General features: G+C 35.7%; 1 protein-coding gene across 1 annotated transcript in view; it reads right to left on the reverse strand.

Annotated features, from left to right (window-relative positions):
- LOC100867650 (misexpression suppressor of ras 6) overlaps positions 1-16030 on the reverse strand; it is a 363124-nt gene that overhangs the window by 318657 nt on the left and 28437 nt on the right. Inside the window, exon 2 of the mRNA XM_086910190.1 lies at positions 14931-15057. Within this exon, the coding sequence (XP_086766316.1) occupies positions 14931-14966 (36 nt within the window). The 5' untranslated portion in view covers positions 14967-15057. The remainder of the gene's footprint in view (positions 1-14930; positions 15058-16030) is intronic.

Genomic DNA, 16030 nt, shown 5'->3' on the forward strand with positions numbered 1-16030 from the left:
TGCTTGAAAAAGTTTTTTTTTTTTTGATAACAGATAATCGTTTAAATAATAACTTATATAGTTTAACGTTGATGGTGAGTAGTAGATAAATATAATCGATGGTTTTGCAATACTACCAGCAAAAAAGAAAAGCGATCGAAATATTATAATCTGTTTCAATTTCAATAAACTATACATTTAAAAAATAATGTTTACTCTACGTAATCGTGAATTAATTTTAGGTTATCATGCGATTACCAAGTTCAAAATAAAAATTATGCTTACATTTTATTCGCTTCGAATATATCACAACCTCTATGCATGATATTATTATACTGGTTTTCTTGTTGTTAACAGAAGAACGTATGATAATTTTTATTTATCGCGTACACATGTTATTTAGTCAATTAAATTTAAAATTACAAATTAAATTGCAAATTTTTCTCACTCCTTTGATTTGTAATTTGCAATTTTATGCGGTTCTCGTCTATTGGATTTTCATGTTCCCTAACATGATTTATACGTGCAAGCAAATACGATTTCTGTATTTAATCTGCACGTGCCTCTACAAAGAATCAAACATTTTTCGAATAGCGATTCGCGAAGGATGCCAAACACTTCAACGACGAAAACATTAATACATCATTCATCGCGAATAAATTAAGAAAATGTTGCTGTCAAAACAACAAAGCCAAGAAAAAATTCAAACACCAATCATATCGAAACATTTTTCCAAATAATCACCTTTCACTTCCCCATTAAAAACACTTCTATAATTATGATTGATAGCGAAATTGATCATCTTTGACTACCGATTTCACAATGTATCGCAGAAATAAGTGGTAAGTAAATTTAAATATATATATACATATAAACATATACACACGCTAAAATCATCTCACTGGCATCACTGTTACTCAGCAATTTCTCAGCGTAGAGCGTAACTCGGCGGACTCGTTCCTCTTATTTTTTTTTTTTTTTTTCTTCCTCCTCTCGAAATCGCGTTAATCGCGGCATAAATCATCGAACGCTTCTCTCCCTCTCTTCCTCTGTCTCTCTCTCCCGCAATCGTAGAAAACAAACGTTCGAAACGAAACATCCATTACAGGCGTCCAAGCGAAATAGAATTTCAATCAATTCCCCATCAACGTTAAGTGCCGGCCTCGTTCACTGTCAAGAGATCGTTCCTCGACTTCCGCCGCCGATTATCGCCATCGCCTGAACGTTCGTCACTCGTTCGTCGAACGTTTCCTCCTCGGATTGCAGAGGAGAGAAGAATCCGGCTCGGAGATGCCGCTGACAAATAATCTCGAACGTTCACGCTTTCGATCGGTGAGACACGAAGATTGCTTCCTCGAGACAATTGCGGAAATGTCCGCCTCTGAGGCGAAGAATTCGTTTGAGGAGATATATTGTGGGATAAAAATTCGATTCGAAACGCGGAGGAAGAAAACGATTTCTAAAAATTGAGTGGGAAAGAAGAAGTAACCGATTTGCGAGAAGAGTTTGTATGTTTGCGTTCCCACGAATGAAATGTAATTTTGGATTAAGCATGGAGTTTCGGATTATCTGAATTAGTGGCGAGAATTAATAATAATTAATTAATTAGATGCTTGTCAACTTTGCAAAGTCTATCTATTGCGAATGAAAATGTTCAAAATCATTTTTTTTTTAAATATTTTAAATACTGATATATGTTTATTTTAACAGCGGTTACGGTTACTTTCGAAGATATTTTAACTTTAATTTCGTGTTGAAATTTAAAATCGTAAAATTAAAATTATTCGAATGTAAAGAGTTCAATAGATTCGTGAAGATATTGTTAATAATCGAACAATGAAACCTTTAAGAGATAGAAATCGAAAAAAGAAACGTGATATCTGATTATTTTTACTTCACTTTCGTTTTCGAGTGGAATTCGGAACAATCGAGGATATGCTCGAATTTCATCTTGACATTTAAAACAAGAGATATTCTTCGCAGAAACAGGTTTCTCTCTCCCGAATCTCTCAAATCTATCGAACGAAAGAAATCCAATCCGAAACCCAAAACGAACACTTTTATCTTCTTTATTAATTTACACGTGTTATTGTCCAATTCTCTAATCTCTTCATAACATTCGCGGTAAATATACTCGTGTAATGTATCAACCGTACATATGTTCTCCCGATCTTTGAATTCATCTCGGTAAAATCGCACGGATCTGGCTCGAAGCCAAAGGAATTTCCATCATTTGTGCGGGATACGTAACCGGCAAAATATCGAGTCGATCGGATCAATTAACGAGAAGCAAAATCGTTTTTCTCTCGATTCTTCGACCGTAATTTCAAAGATTAAGAAAATGAAAGAGATGAAAGAGAAATCAACGGGAGCCAACATTCTGATTTTTCTACTTCCACTTGGTATCCTACCCTTGGACGGGGAGAGAAGTTGTTTGGGATTCACATTCGTGGATGAAATTATCATTATAAAATAAGGAAAATATTGCATCGGTGGCTACATATTTTGAAACTTCTTCGAGCGGGGAGGCTAAGTTACGGCATCGATTACTGTCAACCGGTATCTAAATTGGCATGGCGTCATGCACTTACAGATAAACAGGAGCTGACCGCGAGATTATAACGAGGCTCGTTCCACTTTTCTACCTCCGCGTATGATTAAGATAACTAACTTCCTATAAATTAAACTGACTCTTGAACGTTCTTATTTATTTATTTATTTATTTTTTCTTTCTTTCTTTCTTTTATTTTCTTTTTTTAGTTTCTTCTTGGCAATATTTTCTTGGTTTATTTCATTTCTGTGGAATATCTTGGAGCGTAGGTTTCTTTTTTTTTTTTCTTTTTCTTTTTTTCTCTCTTTGTGAATTAATCTACGTTAGCAATGGGGAAATCTCTGGTGCAATAAGATAAAAACTTAGCGTTTGAAGTTGTATGGAACGGAATAAAAATAAGAGAGAAAAATGTGATATTATGGGGCTTAAGATAAGTTGATTTTTTTTTTTTTTTTTACTTCGTTCTTCGTTTACACGTAAGAAAGATATCCAGTAATAAACTGACATATGTTCGTTAATTAGAGAAATATAAATATTTCGTTAAAGAGAAATACATTCAATGGAATATAATCGTTGATATTGTTGATGCAACGTAAAGAATATTTCTATCTCAATTATGATCGCATAACAAATGCATATTGTGAAAAGGAGATTTTTTCAAACGTGATATGACATTTTTCTTATCGAATCAACAATTGTTTAATTACTTTTCTTTCGCTTCTACTCCTTTGTATTTAATATCATTTACATTACAATTTAATATACGAATTAGATTTTAAAACGAAACTAATAAAACTAAGAATATAATTTAAATCGTGAAAAAAAAATTTGTTTTCTCTGGCTTAAGAGAATTGCCAATAATCTGATGCGAAAGAAGAATCTTCTTATAAGGTATTTTGTCACAGTTTATTTATTCGATGTCGTCAATCAGTTTATTAGTCTGATTGGCCAATCTTTTGACCTATTCTTAACCATTGAAGAAGGTGAAAGGGAAATGAAAGGGAAAATGGAAAGAGAATGGTAATTACTTTTCCAACTGTGCGACACAAAACTTTTCGAAAGTGTCCACGATTTATGGAAGACTTATTGTCTCCACGAGAAAACATCAAATCCTACTAGATTAAACCAAATACTCGAGTTATCAGCTACTCTTCTCACCTGTCAAACCGCATACTTCCATTGCATACAATGAAAAAAATCTTCAAACAAATTGTTGTGTCATTTATAAATCTATATCACTTATAAATTTCAATTTTTCTTTCGGTAATCACACTTATCTCATTCGAAACGGTACGAATATTGCATAATTTTTCTTTCGAAAAAAATAACAGGTCTAAGTACACACGCACGATATTACATTTCTCGATTTACCATCTCCTCTCGTATTCAAAGTACAGTATATATTTACGTATGTACATTCCATCTTTCACCGCGATGAAAGCAAGCGCAATCGTGGAGCGGAATCGTGGAGCAAAACACCGGGGAGCAAATTGATTTACGAACATCGCGTACGTTCTCGCGTGATTCAGCAACATCTTGCGCAGCTCGGCCTAAAATCGCTGACGACTATGCTGACCCGTGCTCCCCGGGGTAACCAAATACCTGGGTAACTGCCGCCCGGTCATTCGTGCTCATTATCCCGTGCACTTAATTCCATAACAGCTCTCGCGTAATCGCGTGACACTGCTCGATGCCAGACTCACACCAGACGATAAATAAAAAGACGGATCAATCTTCCGTAAAGATTCCACAGTTTCTTTCCTTTTTCCTTGCTCTACGAAAGAAAATCGTTTGATTTTATATAATAAATTCTCGATCATTCGTGAAAAAGCACGGAAGGTGAAGGAAGGTAAAATCGAAAGGATGTTTCGATCACTTGTTCGATTTCTTAAGGAAGGAATCAAATCTACCCAGTTCACAACGATTAGAAGGAAAAAAATGGAAGAAAATTCGCGTGGAGACGAATCTACATACACAGGCGAGCATAGCACACTCCTCGAAGGCTGTGCTCGCTCGTGCGGGGAATTCGTGAGGGAGAAGAAAAGCAGAGGTATGCGCAGGTGTACGTGGCGGACGTAAATGCGTTCGGCCAAGATCCTTCCGTCATTATGTTTCTTTTCCGACATGCCCGGTTTTCTCATCGACCAAACATGTCCCGATGTGAGTGTTGACCTCGCGGTTACTGGGAACCCATCGAGATACGAACGTGGACGTCGCTAGACATCTATCTATGGTGTTGCCGGACGGTTTTTAGGCACGGGAAGAATTGACGCTTAACCCAGGTTGGGAAAGTTGAGTGGTCGTCATCGGGCAGGCAGAAAACATAGTGGACTCTCGCGTGTACTACACTAATGTAATTCGCTTTTTTGTCGATGCCCACGGCCATAGCCGTGCGATACACCGGCGAAACCACGACTGCTTTTTCCCCTCCCCCATCCTCCAACACACCAACAAAGGGTATTTCGAAAATGAATTTGAAGCATTATGGGGGAACGACTTGACGCTCGGTCGAGGTGCGATTGATTTCGGGAAATTAGTAGTAATTTAAGAAGTCCTTTTAACAATCTCTTTCTTTTTTCATTTCGTGTTATAGAAAAAAATCGAATTTTTGCAAATGTTGATCCAATTTCTTTTTCTTCTTGACGACATCCAACATAGGAGTTAGGAGAATTTCTAATAATTTTTATAAATCCTTTCAAATCTATTCTGGATCAAACGTGTACTTGCTCTTGTCTTCGAAAAGTACAAACGTGTAGCAATAGAAAATACGAAAATAAAGTTGATAAAAAGAGCGTACTATTCGTCGTACGTCAAAATCTAGATCCAATCATCGTTTCGAGTGTTCTCGAAAGTGGTATTTCTATTTTTACGCAACCGTACACTTGCAGATTCGAATCCAATTAGACAATATTCGAGGCAACTTGCCAACCGGCCGGTTGATCCGATCGTGATCAACCGCGAAAGGTTCTGTTTTCTACCCGATCGGACCCGAATGAGTGAAAAGAGCAAGAACACGGCCGCTTTTGCGCAATTTTCCCCGTTGCCGTGCAAACGGCCACGTTAATAAGGTGTTAGGCGGCCGAGCCCACGAGGCATAAGATACGACACAGGTTGCAACAAAGCAGCAGCGACGGTTACGGACGAGCCATATCCGGGACGTCGGCCAATAAAATTAATCGCTTTTGCTACATTGCTTGAATAATTTATGCCTGCTACGCCGTGTTTTAGGAATTGCTTGATCATAGCTCGAGGCCGTGTTGCTTCGTGGTTTACACGCTTCTTCCCGTTCGAAAGGCATCGTTTCGTATTCGCCTCGAAAAATCGACTAACGATCGGTTCGATCCCGCATTTTTTCACGATGATTTTGAGAGTGGGTGGGGGTATAAGCGCGAGTGATTACTTGAGAATGTCGAGTGTTCACGTATTCTTTTAGAAAAAAGAAAAATAAATAAATATACGAAGAAAAAGAAAAAAATAATATATTCGTAATGACGATTCGGTCAGTCGACGATTTGAGAATCCTTAATATAGGAAAGGATAAAGAATGATGGACGATCACAGAAATAAATCAGAAGCGTTAGGTTAAATTTCAAGCTGTTGGCGTGTTTAACCAAATAACACTTCGCTCTTGTCTATTGCGCAAAAGTTCTCAGAATTTCCGAAGAGGCCGCGAAGATCCATTGCCATTTCCACAGATCAATCACTTTGAGCCGAGCTGTCTTTTCCACCACTGAAAATATCTGCGTGTCGTTGGCTCGTGAAAGCTGTCTACGTGCCAATTGGAAGATGCTTCCGTTTAGCGTCTTCGTTCTTCGGACAACAATGCTTCCTTCGTCCGTGGTATGCATTATTCAACGCATCCGGAAAACTGCTTCTGGATTTGAAGAGATTCGCTCTTCTTCCTTCGTTCGATCGTCTCTAGTTTTTTTCTTTGCTAAACTTATTCGATCGAGGATAGAAAAAAAAGAGAGAGAGAGAGAGAGAAAATGGCATGGCTCGTTTCGTTTGGAGAAAGAAACTGTTCTGGAAACATTGCTCTTTGTAGCGAGTGAAGATTTTTATCGTCGAAATGAATTAAAATAAAATTGTGGAAGAGAGAGAAAAAAAGAAGAATATAGATATAGAGTTATTGCGATTACCACACTATTACTTTCGGAAAAAGAATGAAATTTGTCATATGCAAATTTTACGTTTCGTAGATAATATAAAAATAAATATAAAATATTTGAAAGTTATTTATTTGAATATAATTCCATAGGTAAATGGAGATTCAGAGAATCAGTTATAAATTTAAGGAATTTACGACTTTAAATTTTATTCTTATATTTATTATTTTTAGTTTTAGTTTTCATCGTTTCCCAATTTTAAATATCTTCGATTTAAATTCTTTTGTACGGAATATAGTATAGGTACACTATCGAAGAAATAACTTTAAAACTGTAAAAATCATTATACATATGAATTCCTGGAAGATTACAAACCTGGAATACGATAAAATCAGAAATAATTTCCGTGCATTCTATTCTCAATAAGAATAAATTTGTAATATTCAGTGTATCGTCAGTGTAACGCCAACCATAACATCCTCCGTTTCATCAAGCAATAACAAATATATATGTAATAATAAATATTTTTAAATCAACTTGAACAACTTTCTATTTCCTTCAATCATGATTCTTATCCTCATACACATGTGTATAAAATCTATTTTTATTGTTATTTTATTATTTGTTGTACAATTTATTACACAAAAATTAATAATTCTAAATACTTGATGATTTTTCTCACGTATAATAAAGTTTTATCGAAGCTTATAAAATTTTTTTCTAATTTTTCAAACATTTTATAATTTTACGAGCGTGTAGATCTTGATGAGCAAATAAAATTACTAGAATTCTTGCCATCTTCTTTGCAACACATTCTAGTTTTTAATTAACAAAAAAAAAGTAAAACTTTTAAAATTATCTAAAAACTCATTTATCCAAAAACTCAACCCTCCAACGTTTCAACAACATTTCAAAATTAGAGAAAAAAATTAACGCAAACCTTAAAGATTTAAGGTTCTCGCTATGATTGCAAATCTCGATCGTTACGAAGATATTTACGTCGCGTATCCACTTGGATCATCAAGGGCTCATAAATAATCCCGTGGAAACACACCGTTGAACCATCTCGAAGCATAACGGTCGAGGATCATCGACGTAGGCCGTTCAAAGTATAAAATTCAATTAACACGGGTGCAAGCGTGTAATTTCACGGGCGTCCCTCCTTTTGTTCCAAACCCTTTTACACCTACGGTCTATCCAATATCTTTTCTTACTCTATCCGGTTCTCTGGATCGGATCGAGCCGTATTTCGAATCGGTCGAGTATTACAAACACCTGGCATGATTCACTCAGCGATGCTTCTCAATATCGATTATCGATGACAAAGGATCGTGGCATGTGATTGGCAAGCGCGCGCTTCATTCCGACTGATCGAGAAGATAAATGAGAAATCGACAAAAATTAAGCTTAAGGATTATGGATCTAACAATTTTTGATAGAAAAAATTTTAATACGAAATTAATTTGAGCAATTTCAAAATTTTGTCTTGAAATAATAACTAGTTGTTCATCTTCCGCCTTCTTCCCTTATATATAATCAAAATCTTTGAATCGGATGACTCTATTTTCGACTCTATATCGAAAAAATTTGAGCACAAAGTTAATTTTAACATTTAGATCGATATAACGATAGTTTCAAAAATTTATTTAATAAAATAACTGTTGTTCGATTTCCCATCGAACACCTCCCTTTAAAATCACAATTTTTAAACCAGAATCAAATCTCCTTCTCTGATACATAACATTTCCCTGCAAAAATTTTTAATTTATCCTCTCTTCGTAGTCTCAATTCCAAGCTCAAAATATCACTTTCATCCCCTCCCCTCCTCTGAATAAACTCGATTGGAAGGAAAAAATAAAAAAAGAAGGAATTGCTTGAAAGTGGCCTCATCCCAGTGCGATCCAGTGGTCCGTTTCAACGTCATCATCGTCGGAACAAGCGTTTCGCGGTTGAAGCGCGAAGAGAAGAAAACCGGTTTCCCCATTATTTCACACACGAAGTTCGCGTCACGAAGTTGCGATCGGGCACGAAGTCGGATGAATTATCGCATCGGTGGTGGTAATTATAACATTAGCCGGGGGATTTAGACGGGGATCGAGGTAGTGGCCGGTTGTTAGAAGGCCGTCGCGCTTTGATACAGACTTGACGCGTGTTTACCCGGTTAACCTTTCGCGGGTTTATACACACCAGTTTGACGCGTGGTAGCTCGTTCGAATGCGAGGAGAGGATCGTGTTTTACAGGAGGCTGCGCCAGCGTACCAATGTCTTCATTATTTCTTCACGAATCTCGATCGTGAAATTTTCCCCCTTAATTACTCTCCTAACGATTTTCTTTTTCTTTTTTTTTAGAAAATTTTGTTGGTCTCTTGTGGCTGGGAAAGGATAAAGGGAAAAAAGGATTTTTGTTCGTTGAATCATCCTATCCGATTAATCTTATAGATCGTTACATGAGGTTTACATTTTCTTATGTATATTTCTATGACGAAAATTTTATCGATCAACATCTAATATGTTATCTTTTATTTATAAAAAAATATATAAACAAGAAGATTGATTTTGATTATTCTACTTCTCGTTTTAGGTATAATTCTATCGATATATTTCGTTGCAACATTTAATTAGAGAAATTGCTACGTTCGCCTCGTTGCACAATTACATGTTAATAGATCAAAATTAATTTAAAATATTCTCAAATTTTCACCTGTGAACCTTTCAATGAAAAGAACGAAGCAACTTAAAGAAGATTGTTAAATCACGATGATACCACGATTTATATTAATAACAATGAAAAATAGCTGATGAGTGGGTTCGAATTTCCAATTTTTTCCAATATAGCCCATCATTACTTACGGGGTGGTGGAAGCTGAGGGTTTTCGAGAGTGTAACCCTGTGCCTACGGTAGCCATTACGAGCAGGATTAGCGGTTAAAGAGGCGGCGCATTCATAAATCACTTGGGAGCGACAAGCAATTATAATAACTATCGTTGGCTATAGACGCATAAATAAAATAGTAGAACCCCTGGGCCAGGTAATGAGGCGTATGAGGCGAGGGATGCGAACCAGTTTCTCGACTCGTTAATCGCGACACGGGCAAACAGAGAAAGCTAGCTTTCATGGAAAAAGGTGGTCGCAACGAACGAATGATTATTTTTCCACGGGGTTTTTGAACAGTACGACGACTTGTACTGGGTCCATTGAAACGTCAAGTCTCCATTCCATAAGTTCAGTTTCATTGTGGATGATTCCTCGACTTTGTGGACAACTGTTAAGTGGCACGGCTTAGGTTCAAAGTCTCGACTTTAATATATTTTCTCTGTATAATTTAGTTTTCAGTGGTGGGCATTAGCCCAAAGCCTCAAGCTCCAATTCCGCTAATTTCTCATTCAAGTTTGTCCCGAGCATTGCTAGCTGAGCAACTGTTAAGCACCGCTAGCTTAAAGTCTCAAGTCCAACTGCTCTAAATTTCCTGTTTTGCTTTTCGTAGTTTTGTTCTAGACTGAAGTTTCAAATCTACACTACACTCTGTTACTTCTGTTGCTCACGGTTTTCTCGTTGCCATTATCACGAAAATGGTAAATTGAATAGCATTGATTTACGAGGAGAAGACAAAGGGAATGTCTTCATCGAAAAAATTGAAGTGTAGACAGAAATAACTGAATAAATTTTCTACGTTAACGAGAAAAATTAAGTATTTTTCAATACATTTCTTTTGATGTCAAATTGTTTAAATATTTTATACGCATTTAAAAGACAGCATAATAACGTTTCACTTGGATCTGGTAAAATAAATTTTTGAAATATTGTATATTAGAAAATGTTATTTGATAATTCGATTATCAATTTAATTCAAAGCTACCATTAATCGTTTACTGTAAAAAAAAAAATTTATTAGACTATTTTGTACCGTTACTTTTTTATCTGGAGATTTATATTCAATCGTGCACCACGTCTCGAAGGAAACTATTTCGATGAATTCATTTTGAAATGCATAATGATAATCGCTCTCCGTGCATAATAGTTTTTACGGTACAGTTGTGTCGTCATTCGTGAAAGGACGCCTTTAGTTTTTAACACGAATGTTGCGTGGTGGTGATTGGCAGATCGATTCATATGAAATTAAAGACAATATTTTATTGGAACTCCGTTTCTCTTTCTCTTTCTCTTAAAGATACGTTATTGCTTCATAAACGATGATTCTTGATCTTTAAACCCGTTCCCATAATCATAAATAACATTGGAAGTGCAATGTTATTTACAGATCATATAAATGCCAATTACGTATCAAGCTTTATAATGTACATGGCCTGACAAAAATTCGATTCATCTTGTGCGTTTGTAAAAAGATTATAGCACGGAGTAGAGATTGAATGACAGTAAGTGGATAATTTGTAATTCGTGCAATTTATTTTTAATCCTTATGAGTTTGTTTCAATTTTAAATAAATACGAAATAGAAACGTTTAAAAAAAAAGAAGAGGATCTTTTTCTGAAAGAAGATATCTTGTTGGAGATGACTTCGTTTTTTTTTTTTTTTTTCAATTATATAGAAAGAATCTTTTGTGTGCAACAAGTTTTTTAAGAGTTTGGTCCATTATATTTTAAATTTAAATATATTTATAATGAATGATTATATTGGAATTTTCAAATTTTTATTTATAAAAAGATGGAGATATTTTATTAAATATATTATTGTTATTTGCAGGAGAAATTTGTAATTTATGTTAATATTTAATTTTCGAGAGTTACCATAGAATGTACGTCACGATCAAATTTTTCATTTCGATTGAAATCAAATAGAATACTATATCCAGTAATAGCAAAACATTTGAATATTGAAATATTAAGATAACAAGTGAAACCTTTACACAAATGAAAGTTCACACAATACGATCTTGCTTGTATCAATAAAGATATAAATACACTCGTTTCATCATGCTCGTAAATGATTCGAATTCGCATCGATAAATCATGAATCTTTCTGTTAAAGTGGCCCAGATAACATTATACAATTATCAAAATTATTTATGATTTATTACAATTTATTCTTTATCACTTATGATTTATTCAGACGAAGTGAATAATGAAAAATCCGTTTACCAATCAGTATAAAAAATATTTCGTATCTCAAGATGTACCCAAACAACTTAAAAACACCAGCATGCTTTATAAATCATTTCGAATCAAAACCGGAATGGAATCATTTATTTCTCTTATTTATTTAAAAGAAAAATTTACTCGACTCTATTGATTTTCAAAAACATTCTGATACTTTTAAACAAGTCACTTTTAAACAAATTAATTCTTAACCTCGTAATTTAAATCGGAAAACGTTGTATCTGTGTGTGAATCGAAAAACTATTATTTAATTTCGCTGAAAATTCGCATAAATGAATCAATCGAAAATAAAGTTCTAAATAAAAATCCAGAATATGATAAAACTTGCAACAAATAACATTCGAAACATTTTACATCTCCGATTAACTTCCATCAGAGTATCAACACTTCCAATCGCCCAAAAAATCGTACGACAATAAAATTACGACAATTACCCGAGTAAAATTCAAAGGTAACCAGTTTTCCAGATTACACGAGTTTTACACGTTGATAATCCACGCAACGAAAGAAAGAAAGAAAGAAAAAAAAGAAATCATGGTTTTCGAGTTGGAAGAATCCAAGAAACGATACTCTTATCGATCGACCGGGCACAAATTGGCACCGATCGATCTCGAGAATAACACGATTACTAGGCAGGAACACGTGTCATCGAATGTTTGCCAGGGAGCCATCGCGAGGCAAGGATCGTCGCCCTGTCAGCCCTTGTTATATGGCACGAGATTAACGATAACGTGACTACGTTCTGCCACCTAGAGCGCAAAGACCGGCCGAGTTCCCGGAACGTTGCCCCATGTAGTACTTCGTTCCAGGTAAAAACGCATTAATTAGATTTCCACTTAAGCTGTCCTTCCTACGCAGCTATCCAAAGCGAAGCCTCTAAAGCCTCAAGGTCGCGGATACCTCATCGACGCTGGAATTCGAGACGAGTTTCGTATTTCGAAGCGGAATGAATGCGAGCACCTCGTTCAAGGAAAGAAGTGAAAGAAAGGGGAAAGAGGAAAAGGAAGAAGGGGAGGAGGAGTGAACAAGAGTGAAATGCGACAGTGGAGATAACGTGGAAAGATGATTGGAACAAGTGGTGGATGATTAGCAGTGGAGAAAAGTGAGAAACTAAAGAGTACACTGGAAAGAGATAATAAACGAAAGATGATATATCATTGGAAAGGAGAAAAAAAGAATTTTACCAAAAAAAAAAAAAAATAATGTATTATATGAAAGGTGAAAAGACAATAAAAGAATGGAGAAGCAAAGAAACAGCAGAAGTAACGGAATCAAAGAGAGAGACAGAAGTAATTGGATAGATTTTATATCCGTTTCCAAGAAGACGGTTTAAAAAGGAGTTTAAAAAAAAAGCGAAGGAGAAGAGAAGTGGTCAATTAAGGGTATAAAACGATGCTCCGCGAATACAAAGTAGCGAGTGAAGAAATATTAAAGCCAAAGATACGAGACCGCGAGGTAAACGAGAGAAAGAGGAAGAGAGAGAGAGAGAGAGAGAGAGGGAAACGAAGAAGCGGAGAAGTGCCAGGAATCCCAGATAAAAGGGGCAAAAACACGGAAAGAAATCCTGAGAGAATCTGAAAAAAAAAAGAAAGGATCGAAAGAGATACGAAGATACATGGGAAAGAAAGAAGGAAGGAAGCGAAAGCGTGGCAAGAAACGAACGATGCAGAGGGAAAGGAACGAAACAAAAGCAAAAAACTTAAATTCACGGGAAAGAAACTACAAGAATGAAGCACGGTAGAGGAAGCACGAGAGTTCAAAACGATAAGAAGGAGAAGAAGAACAAGGACAAGAACAAGAAGAAGAAGTGAAAAAAAAAAACACGGCAAAACAAAGACGAAGGTAAGAAATAAATAACTTCGATCAAATGGAAGTACAAGAAGTGAAAACACAAGATAATACAAAATGAAAAAGACACGCGAAAAAAAAAACAATTATCTAAAATATAAAATAATATAAAATTAGGAATTACACGTAGTACAGAATATTGATATGGAACACTTTCGAAGGACCTTCAATTCCAAACATTTTACATAGAAAGAGACAAATGTTTTTTAAAGAACGTTTTTTGGAAAGAAGAAAAATGAAACAAAGCGATAAAGATAAAAACTTCATGAACATTTTCATACACGAACATTTATTTTATAATCGAGGTGTTCCACGAATATATTAACACCCTGTACAGCGAAGAAAGTAAAAAAAAAAAAAAAAAAAAAAAAAAAACAGCGAGGAAAAAGAGGATCGGATAGCTAGAGAGAACGCGAGTGGGGCCAAAAAGTACATCGTGCGGCTCTCGCGGATCGCCATAACCTTTTATCAGTTATCTAATTAGCCGTTGCATTTAATTAGCGACCCGGAGGAGAGAGCGCAGATAGGGCGCGAGACCGACGTACGGTTCTCTGCACGATGGTAATTTTAATCGGTGCTCACGTCAGATAACGAAGGGTCGACGGATGAACCGGCATCCGCAGCGCTTGCAATTAGCCGTGTTTTTATTTATTCTGTAGTATCTGTTTCTTATTGCGCCGCGCGCCACCGACCTCCAGAAGGAGAATCGGACACGAGGAGGGAGGGAGGGAGGGGAGGAGAGGCCTCTCCTCTTTCATTTTTCAAAGGAACGCGAGAACCTGCACGCTCGAGAATTTTTTTTTTTTTTTTTCATTCTTCTTTTTATCTCGGGATAAGTTCTTCCATTGCTTTGTCTACTTTGAGGGGATAAATAATTGCTCGGTAGTGTTAATCGAAAATAAAATATTGGGATAATCGGTTCTTTCGAGATTTAAGGAAGAAAAAAAACTCATGATAAAGTGTTCTATAGTCAATCATATAGTTATAAATAAGAAGTTACGTTATATGAGATATTATGAATATAATACGTAAAATATAATAGTTTAATTCGAAACTAGAAGAATCGTCATCTTGGATTGATTTCACGCAAAGAGATTTTCTACCAAAAAGGAAATCGCTGTATAAACTTTAACGCTTTGCGTAAATACAAAAATCAGTAAGTTCTAGCTTATGTGAATTTCCTTAATAAGATAATAGGAATCTTGTGATTGATTGTAATTTATCGATTTATCGTTCCAAAAGATTTTCATATCATTTGTGCGTGAAAACAATATAAATAATGGAACGATTTGTTCGCGATTCGAGAATTTTTATGCAAGATGGTGCGTTTACCTTGGTTGGATCCTCGATGAAACTGCCAATGGTCATCACGTGTAGGGTGATCTCACGTGTGTTCTCCAATTCCTCGAGAGCGGCGTAGAGACCCTCGCTGACGAAATAAGGCTCGGGGCACGTGAGTCTGTAAGCGATTAGCAAATTAGATAATGAACAGGAATGCGAGTTGCATGTGTCGATGATGAAACTACGGCTAAACTCTTCTCTCTAGAAGCCGGAATGTTCGTAAATACGTCCTTTGGAATTCAAAGTTTGAGTTAACGTAACCTGGCAATGTTGTGCAATGTGATTGTTAATCACCACGATGAGTTTAATACTCGTTGAATTTTTAATAGTAATTTTATTTATAAAAATTTGTAAAAGACAAAGTAGTTCCGTCATGGCGAAGAATAGAAGGAATCGCTCTCGAAGAACTAACTCTGTGGAGAAATATAAGTAAATTTGTAAATATTTGTAAAATATAAGTAAATATAAGTAAATAAGAAAAAGAAATATAAGTATATAAATTTAAAACGAATGGCTCGTGGAACAATTGTAAAATCGTTCGTGTAATTCGATTTAAGTATTAGATAATGAAAACGTATTTTATCTAATTTTAAGACGAATTAATATTCCCAGGCAGGTAGGTCGTACATATTCTTAGAATTCAGAACAGTTCGACAACATGTGAAGTGACAATAGAGGGCTTTCTATAGGGATAAGTATCGCTGTGTCTCTTTACACGTCTAGTACACGGCCTCTAGCCATTCAAATTCCTAGCAATACGGCTTACACGTTAAAGCCTCTAACAGTTTTACGTTTGAACAGTAAGAAACTCTATTTACCCCACGGACGACACACGTAATCCAATTTGACAGAGTACCTCTAAAATAACTAGAGCATAACTTACTTACTTGCTTACCTCTATACGGAAAAAATACAACGAGAATAAACGTAACATTAAATGTAACATATTATATTCCAGAAGAGAACGATTCAAAATCATAAACCAAGATATTAATATCGGTAGATGGACGCCGTTCTCGCTATTTTTGTATGAGCAAATTCAACCATTGACAATGTCATTAAAATCATTAAAATCGAATCATCAGTGTTTT

Source organism: Apis florea, unplaced genomic scaffold (assembly GCF_048593485.1).
Source record: "Apis florea isolate Af1SG1 unplaced genomic scaffold, ASM4859348v1 contig_3170_pilon, whole genome shotgun sequence".
Classification (NCBI taxonomy): Eukaryota; Metazoa; Arthropoda; class Insecta; order Hymenoptera; family Apidae; genus Apis; species Apis florea.